Raw genomic sequence first — 13,219 nt, 5'->3', positions numbered from 1 at the left:
CTTTTAGGTGCTCTGGAAACTGGCCAACGGATGGAATATCTTTTGCCTAAGAGTGCAGGCAACACCCTCGTCTCTCCACTCTGTGGAAGGACATGTTAGTATCTGTAGGATGGATTTTAGATGTGTAGAGTCAATGGTATTTTTAAAAAGACCTTAAGAGAATTTGGACTTTCATTAGTAGCTTTATGGTTTAATATTATAGAATTTTGGAGAAATTTGGATTTTGACACAAGAGTTTCAATGAACCAACGGCCTCCATTGCCTCAGAAGTGGAGAAGTGGAGGAAAGGATTTTAAGAGTTCTTAAATCCATTATTTAGTAGGGGCTCAAGGCTGTGTGCATCATAGTCAAAGAAACAAGGAGGAAGGTCCCCTTGGTGCACTGTGTTCCTTGAATACCACAGTGCTGTCTTCTCTTTGTCAAATCACAGCCCTGAGCCCTTTGAACCAAGAAGAAATGTAAATTAGGAATGTGGCAGTTTAACAGCCATGGTAACAGGATGCATCTAGTCTGTAGGCAGAAAATAACATGTGCTGCCTCTTTAGAAATTTTGCCAGGGGCTGGGGATTTAGCTCAGTGGTTCTGCCTCCTGCCTCGCAAGCACAATGTCCTGAATTAGATCCCCGGTACCAAAAAAAAAAAAAAAAAAAAGAAAGGAAAAAAAAGAATAGAAATTTTGCCAGCTTTCCAATTGGAACAATGACAGCTTTCAGTAAGTGTTACCTTGAATTAGAGTGCAATCCCTTGCTAGTGATGGACTCCTAAGTACACTACAATAATTTTCTTCTATTTTTAATTTGTATTTCAAAGATCAAATTCTCATTGTACCATCAACTTTTTCATTGTGTATTTTTCACTTATTCCTTTACCTTTGTAGTAGTAATTATATGATTGGCTTTAGATACTTAGGCCATTTGATACTGTAGTATTTAGAGCTTTTAAAGGAAAAAAATTCATCAGAAGTCTTTTTGGGCTATTCTGTGCATCTTGTACTATATTTTGGATCTTATTTTCTTGCCATTGATTTCTGATTAGTTGTTTCTCCTCTTCGATTTTGGTTCCCAATGTGCTTAAAAGTTTTTCAACAGTTCTGTACTTGGATGACTATTTTGTCCAACAAACAAACATTATTTCAAACTTGGGGGATAATTAAGAAGATGCAGAATGGAACTCCATTAATGCTCCTGGATTTGAGCATGGGATTCCTGAAGCAAGGAAGCCAGTTTCCATTTTTCTTCAATTGTTTTTGTTTTTATTAGTATATGTTTGCAGCACATAATGATTACATTCCTTGTGAGGATTTGGTGCATGTACATAACACATCTTAACACTTTTTTCATCTCTTTCCCCTCCCCCTGCCTCAATCTCTTGGTCTCCTTCCCTTTTGCAAAGATCTATCCCCCTAATTCCTATTATTTACCTTTTATTTTGCTCTTTATTTTGGGTTTTTCATATAAGAGAAACTATGCGATATATAAACTTGTGTGTTTGATTTATTTCACTTAACATTATGGTGTCAAAGTGCATCTATTGCCCTACAATAACAAAATTTATCCTTCCTAATGACACAGTAGTACTCCATTGTGAATAAATACATCATCTTTATTCCTCTGTTGATGGACATATAGGCTGTTCCCAAGATTTAGCTGTTATGAATTGTGCTGCTATAAACATGAGTATGTATGTACCATTATAATATGATGTCTTTAACTCTTCCAAGAAGATACATAGAAGGGGAATAGCTGGGTGAAATGGAATTTCTAGTTTTAGTTTTTTGAGGAATCTCCACACTGATTTCCATAATGGCTGTACTAGTTTACAGTCCCACCAACAATGTAAAAGGTTTTATTTTTCCCCATAACCTTGCAAACATTTGTTATTATTTGATTTCTTAATGATAACCATTCTTTCTGGAGTAAAATGGAATCTCAGTGTTGTTCTAATTTGCATTTCGTTAATGGCCAGAGATGCTGAACATTTTTTAGTGTATTTATTGGCCATTTGTACTTCTACTCCTTAAAAGCATCTATTCATTTCACTTGCCCATTTTTTTGATTGAGTCTTTAATTTTTTTTGAGTCCTTTATATCTCTAGATGTTAGTCCTCTGTCTGAAGAATAGCTGGCAAAATTATTTTCCTATTTTGAAGGTTGCCTCTTCACTCTGTTGATTGGTTTCTTTGCTGTGCAGAAACATTTAGTTTGATAAAATTTCATTTGTTGATTCTTGATGGTATTTTTTGTGCACTTGAAGTTTTGTTCAGAAAGTGCTTGCCTACACCTATGGTCTTCAAGAGTTTTACCTATTTTATCTTGCAGTAGATTAAGTGTTTGTGTTTTAACATTTAGATCTTTGATCCATTGATTTTACTTTAGTACATGGTGAGAGAAATGGGTCTAGAACTCTAGATTAAATCTTCTGCATGTGGCTAGCCAGCTTTCCCAGCATCATTTGTTAAAGAGAGTATCTTTCCTTTGGTGTATGTTTTTGGCCTTTTTGTCAAAGATCAGATGGCTGAATTGCCTAGGGTTGTTTCTGGGTCCTCTTTTCTATTTCATTGACCCACATGTCTGTTTTGATGCCAGTACCATGCTATTTTCATCACTGTGACTTTGTAATGTAAGTTGAAGTCTGAGATGGTGATGTATCCTGCTTTGCTCTTGTTGCCAGGATTTTTTTTGGTATTCTGGGTCTCTTTTGGTTCCACATGAATTTTAGGATTGTTTTCTCTAGTTCTGTAAGGAATACTATTGGTATTTTGATTAGGATTGCATTAAATCTGTATATCGGTTTTGGAAGTATGGCCATTTTGAGAATATTGGTTCTGCTTATGCAGGAACAGGGAATATCTTGCCCTATTATGATGTTTTCTTCCATCTCCTTTTTTTTCAGAGCATTGTAGTTTGCATTGTAGAAGTCTTTCATTTTCTTTGTTAGGTTAATTCCTAACTATTTAATATTTCTTGATGCTAGTGTGAATGGAATTGTTTTCCTGATTTCTTTCTCAGTGAGTTCATTACTGGTGTCCAGGAATGCTATTGATTTTTGTGTGTTGATTTTGCATCCTTGCTGAATTTTATTACTAATTCTAGGAGTCTTTTGGTGGAATTTTTTGGGTCTTCTCTGTGGAGGATCATGTCATCTGCAAATAATGATTATTTGACTTCTTCCTTTCCTACACATATCCCTTTTATTTCTTTCTCTTGCCTGATTGCTCTGGCTAATATTTTGAGTATTATATTGAATAGGACTGTTGATATTATAAACAGACATGTTAGGCAGACAATGACAGACAGCTAGAGAGGCACTGGGTCCAAGATAAAGCAAAGATGATCAGGCCTTGGTCAGATAAGCAAAAGCCTGAAGTCAAGAGTTAACAAAAAGCAGTTGGACAGTTAAGTCCAGAAACTAACAAGTGAGGTAAGAAGCAAGGTGACTGATGATCACTGTAAGAACTTCTGCTCCTACCTATCTGGAGAATGTTTCTTTCCTTCTCACTTTGTTATTTTAATAAACCACTTAGATAATACAGAGGCCAAGAGGCACATGAAGACGTACATTTGCTATGTGCACGGACATCTCACAGGCCTGTTTCTATTTTAAAGAAGCTTGTTTTAGCTCTGTAGGTTGACCTGTAGTCCATAGTTTAACTCAGAGTGGTCTGAACTCTGGCCATTTTTTGGTATAAAAACTCCTAGACAGAGTCCCCATGCCAACTTATTTTCAGGTTCCTTCCTGATTCCTGGCAGCTATTTCTCTCTTCTTAATGAACATTCCTCCTGTCTACCTCCTTTGTTCTCAATTTTGTTCTTTGACTTAGTGAGACATAGATCCAGATTATGTCCTTACAGTGATAATGGGCATCCTTGTCTTGTTCCTGATTGTAGAGGGAAAGCTTTCAGTTTCTTCCCATTTAATATGATGTTGGCAGCAGGTTTGTCGTAAGTGGGGAAGCAGCTATACATTGATGTCCAGAAGCCATTTTCTCCTCAAAGCTACCTTTTGGCAACGGAAATGTGACTTCTGAGGCATTTTCCAAAGTTTAGGATGATTTGATGGTAAATTGTTTTATTCCTTATAAATTTTTATAAATTACAGAATGTGTTGTTTGCTTAGAAAAGTGGGATTTGGAGTTGTTTTTAGGTTGTTCCAGGAAAATCCAGTGTATGAGAACCTGCTGCCAATGGCAGAAAGTGCCAAGAATATGAAGAATGAGGCAGAAAAATCCAGGATTGCACAATACAATTTATTAGGAAATTCTGGACAGAAGCTTATACTGGGTGGCAGCAAAATGAGGATCTCCACAATCTGAGGCAGGAGGAGGGATTTATATGTTAAGCTAGACAAAGGTGGGGTACGGCCAACTTCAGTGTACATGGGCTTTCTTTAAAAAAATTATTTGTGGGCTGGAGCTGTGGCTCAGTGGTGGAACACTTATCTAGCATGTGTAGGACCAAAAATTTGATCCCTAGCATTGCAAAAGCCAAAACTATTCATATGTCAGATGCAGTGAAGAAAGTCTTGGTATCAATGGGTGGCAAAAAAAAAAAAATGCTTGGCTGTATTAATGTCTTTGTTTATCCTATAGGGTTTAGAATTCAAGTCAGGGTGACCCAGTGGGCAAAATGGTAGTTACAGTCAACATGGCTACTGTCTTGTCAAGCTGAATATGTACAGTGGTCTACATTGGTCTTTCCCAAGGCCTTGCACAGAATACTTCTGAAGCCTTTTACCTAAATTGAGATAGTTAAAAAGCAAGTATGAGGCAGGAAATAATAAAGTAGCCCTCAAACATTAGATTTCTCGAAAGAGAAAACAGCAATATCTCTCCATTGCACCACAGCAGCCCCTGGGCTGTTGATTCCTTTTCCTTCTTCCCATTGGCAGCCAAGAGAGCAGGAAGCTCTTTCTTGTAAGACTGTAAGTGATTCCAGTGTTATTGCCTATAGCAGGTAATTTTTTGTTTCCTTACTTTGTGGCCAGACTATATTTTCAGAAGGTAGAGCTGAAAAAACAAGTGTGTACTCCTGAGTGCTTACATGGTTTATCTGATGTAATCAGTTGATTCTTGTATTTTCTGGTAGTTTTAGTGTGTAAAATCACTGTGAACCCTGAATTACTTTTCCTAGGGATCATACAGAGTTAGGTTCCTGTCAGCTTCTTTTCACAATGTTTTTGTCCACTGATCAACACATAATCTTGTTTTATGTGTGTTTCTATTTAGACACTGTGTTTAATTACTGAATCATTAACATGGACCTCATGACTAACCACACTGTATGTAACACAGGCCTGAATGGCCTGACCTTGAGTTTTCTTAGACCCTTCTTGCCTCAGGAGACTAACCAGCCCTTCTGCTCTATGCTTGGGGACCATTTTATTGTTTTGGTTTTTGAGACAGGGTCTCACTAATGTAGTTCAGGCTGGCCTTGAACTCACTATGTAGCCCAGGCTGGCCTTGATTTGTGGCAATCCTTCTGCCTCAGTTTGCATGCTGGGATTACAGGTGTGTGCCACACACCCAGCTCTTTGCTTAGGGACCATTTTAAACAGCACAATCTTGAACAAATAGTACAAAAAAATGTGAAAAACATGGCACAATATAGACTGTTGAAAGGACACTTTGTTAAGTCTGAGCTGAAACAAGATGGCAGAGCCTAGCCTGTTCCTCCTCAGCTGGGAACACGTACAAGGCAACTCTGGTTTTTCTCCCACTTTGGAGATCCATTACTGATTATGATTATTTTAGGATTGCAAATAAATTTTAGCTTTGTACAAAGTCAAAAATATTGACTCTATAGTATAAGTTAGTGATGGTGAAACTTTTAGAGCTTTCAATGATAACAAACAGCCAGCTGTGCCATGTACGCTATAGGTTCACCACCACTGGTATAAGTAATCCCAACTATTGGTCAGGAAACCTCCTCCATCCAACTCTACAGGTCACACAGTCTACTGAGTAGATGCAAACAGATTAGAGGCTAGTTAAATGTTGTGAAAGGAAATGACATTCCATTTCAGATATTATGTTTAAATTATTTCCTTCAGATGAACAATTATCTTACCAAATAATTTTCCTCAGGTTTGTATTTATGAGAAACTGGGTGAGGGACTTAGGAATGTCCAAAGATATGCAGATCACAGGGGTTCTGTCTAGTGGGAGAGAAAAATGTGTTTGTGCATTTCTGTAATTAGGATAAAATTTACACTTCCCACAGCTAAACGTGAAGTGCTGTGGTGGCACAGAGGATGGCATTAATTCCAGCCTGCTCCAGTCTACAAAGCAGCTTGAATTTATCCTGAGCTATAAGGGTACATTTGGGAATAGGGGAGTAGCAGGGCAGCCTGAAGAAGCAGCACAATTAGGGCAGTTTCTAAAAGAAGAAAGAGCATGAGCAAAGGCACTGAAGCTGGAGGGCATGGGGAACAAGTATTGCAAAAATTCTGGCGGGTGAGGGGCAAGTACTGTAAGAACAGAAAAGTACATCAGGATCCAATTTAACAGTACTTTTCCTGAACTTTATTCTGTAGACACTAGAAGCCATGGTGGAGTTTTGGAACAAAGAAATCATGTGACAGCAGCTAGCAGCAGCTAATATATGTGAACACTATGTGCAGGTACTTACTAAGTAGTATGACCTTTTGTGGTTATTGTTGAGGCCCTACCGCATACTAAGTGCTCTATTAGGCACCTTATATGTTGATTTAATACAATAACCATTGAGATGAGATCTGTTCAATTTTATTACTATTTTATACATGAAGAAATTGAAGCTTGAAAAAAATCTCAGCTACAAAGTGACAGAGTTGCCTCACTTCTAAATACTCTGTACTATACTTAAAAACAAAACAAAACAGTATTCTGTCAGGCACAGTAGTACACACCTACAATCTCAGCACTCTGGGAGGCTGAGATAAGAAGATCACAAGTTTGAGTCCAGAGTGGACAATTCAGTGACTGAGATCCTGTCTCAGAAAAAAAAAAAACAAAGTGAGTGCACCAGGGATATAGCTCAGTGATAAGGCTCTGAATGCACACCTCAGTACCATGAATAAAAAACCCAGTATTCCATATTTTGCATTTTGTTTGTTTAATTCAAAGATACATCATAGGATGGGGGATATAGCTCAGTGGTACAGCACTTGCCTAGCACGCCTTAGAGCCTGGGTTAATCTCCGGTACCACAAGGCCCTCAACTAGAGAGACCGATTCTGCTACAATATTTATTCTTCCCCACTACTTGAATTACATGCTACCACCATTGGGTACTGCTTTCCATAATCATATCCCTACAACAGTAAAACTAGACAAAAACTTGCAGATAGAGATTTGTACAAGTGGCATCCTTAGAAATGAAGCACTAGTTATGTGACAAAGGTTGACTAACAAAACTTGAAACCTTTATATTTTGGAAACAAGATATGCCACTGAACAGGAGAGTGTCTCTTACAGGGAAAATATTTTCGGGGATTAAATCCAAAGAGAACTATATTCATACTTAAAAGCACTTTGACATCTTAAGGCTGGAAATCCCAGACTGCGCTTGTTGTGAGGCCATTATTTTGCTGCCTGGTGGCCTCTGTAAGTGAGTATTCTGCCACCTTGTGCAGGTCATGCCAAATGCTGTGCCCACTACATGGGGACCGCCCAGGGTCACCTATGAGTACTTGAGTTCCAAAGGTCCAAATGCACTTCTTCAGCCACCCATGAAGACTGTCGGCCAGAGCTTCATCATAAAGCATATCTCCAAGGACAACAAGGTCCCACTGATCTTGTTCCAGATTTAAAATGTTTTTGGTTAAAATGGGAAACGGACTGAGTTGATTCAATTCACAGTTTAGTGTAATAGCCATTCCTGCAACTTTACAAAAGCATATGACAAATCGGTACACTGGATATACCACAGACTGTTTTAATTCCCCACTGATTAACTTAAATAATTTTTAAAACTTCCTAATAATAGTATTTGCCTTTTTGTTAAATGTGGGTTTTTTTCTGGTAAAGAACTCTAAATTTTATAATTTTATAAGTTATATAGTGCAACCTCCAAATATATGACTAGATATTCTAAAAACAAAAGAAATAATACAGAACACCTGGCAATGTTGGGGTTTTAGAAGATTTACTCTTAACAATACCTAGGATATCTGTGGGGTCCCCCCCCAACCCCCACCTCGTGGACAGGGAAATAAGGCTGGGGCTTAAATAAGGCAGCAGGTTAGAACTGAGACCTCTGTATGAAGCAAGGGCTACTAAGGGCTGAATCCTCAGCGTAAGGGTGGACCAGAAGAAAATGAGATAAAATAAAAGCCTATTTGTCCCAATTTGGGTCCAGATGAATAAAAATCTCCCACAAAGACACAGACCTTGCTTCACTTGGGGTTTAGCTCAAATAAACACTACTTCTATATTTCAGGGGAATCACCTAACTCACAAACTGATTTAAGTGCTCCCAGGTTGGTGTCCCTCCAGGAGGGCTGGCAGACACAAATACGAATCTTCCTAGAAAAATGCATTTATCAGTTCAGGTCTCAGATAATGACTCCCACAGATAATGTCCCACTGAACACAGTCTCACAATAGCAGAGTACAAAACACACACAGCTGTAAACTCTTGCACTGAAGCACCTGCACATATTTTTCCTGAGAGAACAAAAAGATAAGCGTCACATATTTTTAAATCTAAAATCCTCACCAGGGTCTATATCATTGGCCAAGATCCTCGATGCTCCACTCATATGAGCAGCAATAGCTGTAGCTCCACATCCACTCCCAAGATCTAACACAGATTTTCCCCTGACAACATCTGGATTATCCAAAAGATACCTAAGTTAGAAAGGACAAGACATATTTCAGAGAGATGGAAAAAGGTAAGAGGTATCATATATATATATATATATATATATATATATATATATCTGTGGACTGAGAGGGCAAAGAAATAGAATTTAGCAGAAGAACTTGGTCCCAATTTGTAAGTTAGTCCTGGACCACAGTGAAATACATGCCAATCTTCCAAGCATGGCAGAGGTGGAAGGGAAGAGAACCTTGTCATTCTGTTCAGCAACTGGGAAGAGCAGCCTCATGTTAATCATGTGCTTCAAATCAGCTTTTTTGCTTGTTTGTTTTGGGGTACTAGGGATTGAACCCAGGGCATCTGCACTGACTACATCCCCACTACCCCCTCCTTCTATATTTTTTATTTGTTTGAGACAGGGTCTTGCTAAGTGGCTAGGTTGCCCCGGGGTGAGCTTGAACTTTCAATCTTCCTGCCTCAGCCTCCCAGAGTGCTGGGATTACAGGCCTGTGCCATTCATGCCTGGCTTCACGACAATCTCAAAAACAAAAATCTAGGGCTAGATGTGTAGCTCAGTGGTAGAGGGCTTGCTTAGTATGCATGAAGCCCTTGGTTTGAACCCCAACACTGGAAATAAGAGTATTGGGCACTTAAACCATAATCCAGAAACTACTAAATATCAGGAACTAAGACTGACAAATACTGCTACAATCAGTACTAAGTAAACTACATCCAAAATTACTATATCCTTTTGATTGTGCATCACAATGATTTTTCCCCCATTGGTTTGTTTCTTTGTGTTTTTATTTTCTGGGTTATTTCTTTGGCTGTATTGTGGATGAAACTCAGGGACACTCTACCACTGATCTATATCCCCAGCCCTTTGTTATTTGTTAGTTTTTATTTTGAGACAGGGTCTCACTAAATTGCCCAGGGTGGCCTTCATTTGTGATGGTCCTGCCTCAGCCTCCCAATTGCTAGGATTATAGGTGCACATCAGCACACCTGACCCCCATAGAGTGACTTTTTTTCTTTGGGGAGGGGGGTTTGAGACAAGGTCTCATGTTGTAGTACAGGCTAGCCCTGAACTCACTATGTAGCCCAGAGTGTCCTTGAACTGGAGGCGATCCTCCTGCCTCAGCCTCCTGAGTGCTGGTATCACAGGCATGTGCCACCATGCCTGGCTCTATAGAGTGACTTTTGACGCCTGAGTTGTGTTACAGTGTCCTCTTTGGTAGGGCACAAAGTACAGTGCAACCAAGGAATTTGGACGAAACAGTTGATGATGGGTGAAGAAATGCTGAAATAATAACTGTCAACTGACATTTCATCTAAGAGTTAGAGAAATAAGAGTTAAGAAATAAGAACAGTGGGGACTCTGGCAAAGTAGGAGTGTTAGTGCTTTTTCTGAAGGTGCTGCTTGTCTTCAACTAATTGTTGGCACACAGAATTGCAGTGTTATCAAGTCTGAAGTGGTGGCACACACCTGTAATCTCAGGTACTTGGGTGGCTGAAGCAGGAAAACTGCAAGTTTGAGGCTAACCTGGGCAATTTCATGACTTAGCAAGACCCAGTCTCAAAATAAAATTTTAAAAAGGGCCGAGGATGTAGCTCAGCCCTGCAGCCCTTGCCTAGCATGTGTGAAGCTCTGGTTTCAATCCTAAGTATACAGAACATAAAATACCATTATTAGATACCCTGTTCTTCAAAACAAAGTGAAGTTTTACATAAAATCTTTCAAGTTATAAGTGTTAGCAAGTAATTTTCCAAAAGCTTACAAATTACGGGCCAAATAAAACAAATGTGGGCCACCAGTGTATGATCTCTAACTCAGCTTCTTCAGGAGGTTGATGACATTTCAAGTTGATAAACAATCACTTTAACAGACACCACTTAAAATGTTAGCATCTTTAAAATGATGTAACTAAAGCTTGAAAATCTGGCACTATGAGAATCAGAAAGTTGGAACTGTTTGGTACCATCTGAAAAGCTTTCTAGTTCTCAGATTCCTTCCTCCCAAAAAACCTCTATGCTTACATATATATATATGTATAAAACTATATACACAGTAGATGGCATACACCTATAATCCCAGCCCTCCAGGAGGCTGAGGCAGGAGGATAAATTCAAGCCCAGTCTGGGCAATTTAGAGAGGCCTTTTCTCAAAATAAAAAATTAAAAAAGGGCTGGGGATGTAGCTCAGTGTGAAGGCTATGGATTCAGCTCCAGGTACCGGGGGGGGGCGAAAATATATATTTTGTAAATATATATATTTTATAAAATATATGAAGTAAATAAATATATATGGCAGAGCACAGCAGCACACACCTATTAATCCTAGCTACACAAAAGACGAGTGAGACAGGAGGATCTGAGTTTAAGGCTTAAGGCCAGCCTGGGCAATTAGGCAAGATCCCACCCCATTCTAGTCTCCACAAAAAAACTCTCCATACAACTTTGAGTTTGTAGGCCACACAACTCCTGTGAAAAAGAAGTCCCTTATCCTCTTTGTTTCACAGTTCTATAACCTCAAGGCATAACCAGATTAAATCATCAACAGTGCTCCAACAAGGACCAGATCAACATGCTAAAAGCTCTGGCCTTGGCTTCAGAGGCTGTGTTTTATTGAAAAGCACAGTGTGACTACGTGAGAAAATACCCTGAGACTTTGCAGCACAGAAGGATGAAAGGTGGGGGACCCTAAACATGCAGATCTGAATCTAGAGTTCACCTGAGACATCAATGACCCCAGAGAAGAGGGAAGCCTTGAGTGACCCCACTCACACTTCTTGCTCCAGGGAGAAGCAACCATATGAGGGTGAGACTGACAATCACAGGATTAACGTAGGATGAGAGAAAGAGTGGGTCTGTAGGTGCCATCTGGGAACTCAGCAGTGGCCATACCCATGACCTAAGCATAATGTGTGACTTCTAGATCTCTCAGACGTCTGACATTTTCAGAGTTGGCCTGAAAATGTCTCATGGGGAGGGAGCTATATTTGGGGAAATGCATTGATAAACTTGGATAAGGAAGTAAAACTATGCAACAAAGTAAAAAGAAAAAGGCTAAGGAAGAAGACAAGCTGGGCACAGTGGTGCACACCCTTAATCCCAGCATCCTGGGAGGCTGAAACAGGAGGATGACAAGTTTGAAGCCATCCTGGGCAACTCAGCAAGATCTTGTGTCAAAATTAAAAATTAAAAAGGGGCTAAGGATGTAGCTTAGTATAAATGCCCTGGGTTCAATCCTTAGTACAGAGAGGGAAAGCAAAAGAAAGAAAAAGGAATTAGACTTCGGGGTTTAGGGGTGGATTTAAAAAATTTTATTTTTCCAGAACTGGAGATTGAACCTAAGTCTTGTCTTTTCAGGCAAGTGCTGTACCACTGAGCTATATCCCCAGCCCCTTTTTTCAATTTTGAGACAGAATCTCACTGAGTTGCCCAGGCTGGCTTCAAACTTGCAATCCTCCTGCCTCAGCCACCTGGATAACTGTGATTACTGTACTTAGGCAGCTTTTCTGGAGGAGAAGACCTCTTAATCTTCCTGGAAGACAAGCCTTCCCCTTTGGCCTATGGGCAGATAGCTCCCAAACCACAGACAGACCAGGGTCTGGACAGGTCTCCATAAATTTGGACTTCTGCTGTTGTGTGGGGCAGGAGAATGTAAGTTGGAGATACTGTAAGGAGAAAGGATCTGCAACAGCCTTAAAGGTTCCCAACTTGATAGGACAGTACCTAGACAGGGCCTGGCCTCCTGGCCAGTAGACTGCCCAGTAAGGATCACTGTAGGGCCACAGGTCAGCTCTCTCCCACCAGAACTTGCATTTGGGAGTCAAAAGCCGCAACCGGATTTCAGGGGTAAGGCTGCCACTGCTGGTGACCTCGGTGCTCTCCTCCAGGAAGGCTCTTATCTCAGGGTCCAGAAAGCTTCCCATTCTTCTCCGAGAACAATGGCTCCAGGGAAACAAGAAGAAGCCACAACTTGCCACAGCCTGCAGGAGACCCCAGCGTTTCCAACCTAGGCTTGAAGCCATCAGTCTCTTCCCAAAGATCAGGCCCTCAGAAGCGCTCAGAGTAAGGCTGCACCTCGTCAGGAAAGAACCTGGGTCTGTCTCCCATTTGATCCCCACTGGAATCTCTGGATCTCTAAAAACAAAAACGATACTGAAAATTCCAAGCTTAACCAACATTTCCAGATTCTATCACATAATAAGAAAATATTCTAGTATAAACTCTGTCTGACAATTCACAAGTACAAGTTCATTTCAGATGAAAGCTTCAGTGCACCAATATTCTGGTTCCCTTTCACAGTGAAATCCTTTCAACAATTTAGAAAAACAAATATATAAGCAGGTCTGAGTATGTAGCTCAGTGGTAGAAAGTTTGTCTAGTGTGTGTGAGGGCTGGCTTGATCCCCAGCAC

The 13,219-nt window shown here is 39.9% G+C and overlaps 1 protein-coding gene across 10 annotated transcripts in view; it reads right to left on the bottom strand.

Moving 5' to 3' along the window:
* Nucleotides 1-13,219, bottom strand: part of Etfbkmt (electron transfer flavoprotein subunit beta lysine methyltransferase) — a 50,783-nt gene that overhangs the window by 31,560 nt on the left and 6,004 nt on the right. For 4 of the 10 annotated variants that reach the window (XM_004874623.4, XM_087195950.1, XM_004874622.4 and 1 more), the window contains exons 2-4: nt 12,533-12,943; nt 8,696-8,826; nt 6,726-7,861 (exon numbers count right to left, since the gene is read on the bottom strand). In XM_004874623.4, the coding sequence (XP_004874680.2) occupies nt 7,518-7,861; nt 8,696-8,826; nt 12,533-12,831 (774 nt within the window). In that variant the 5' untranslated portion in view covers nt 12,832-12,943 and the 3' untranslated portion in view covers nt 6,726-7,517. Of the gene's footprint in view, nt 1-6,725; nt 7,862-8,695; nt 8,827-12,532; nt 12,944-13,219 lie in introns of those variants that run through there. The other 6 variants (XR_015445357.1, XR_015445358.1, XR_015445359.1 and 3 more) reach the window with 3 other exon arrangements.

The sequence above is a fragment of the Heterocephalus glaber genome, unplaced genomic scaffold, assembly GCF_053883595.1.
Source record: "Heterocephalus glaber isolate CG9 unplaced genomic scaffold, H.glaber_assembly_v1.0 deba00001610, whole genome shotgun sequence".
Taxonomy (NCBI): domain Eukaryota; kingdom Metazoa; phylum Chordata; class Mammalia; order Rodentia; family Bathyergidae; genus Heterocephalus; species Heterocephalus glaber.
Note: the sequence above shows the minus strand (reverse complement) of the source record. Positions and strands in the feature narration are given on the sequence as shown.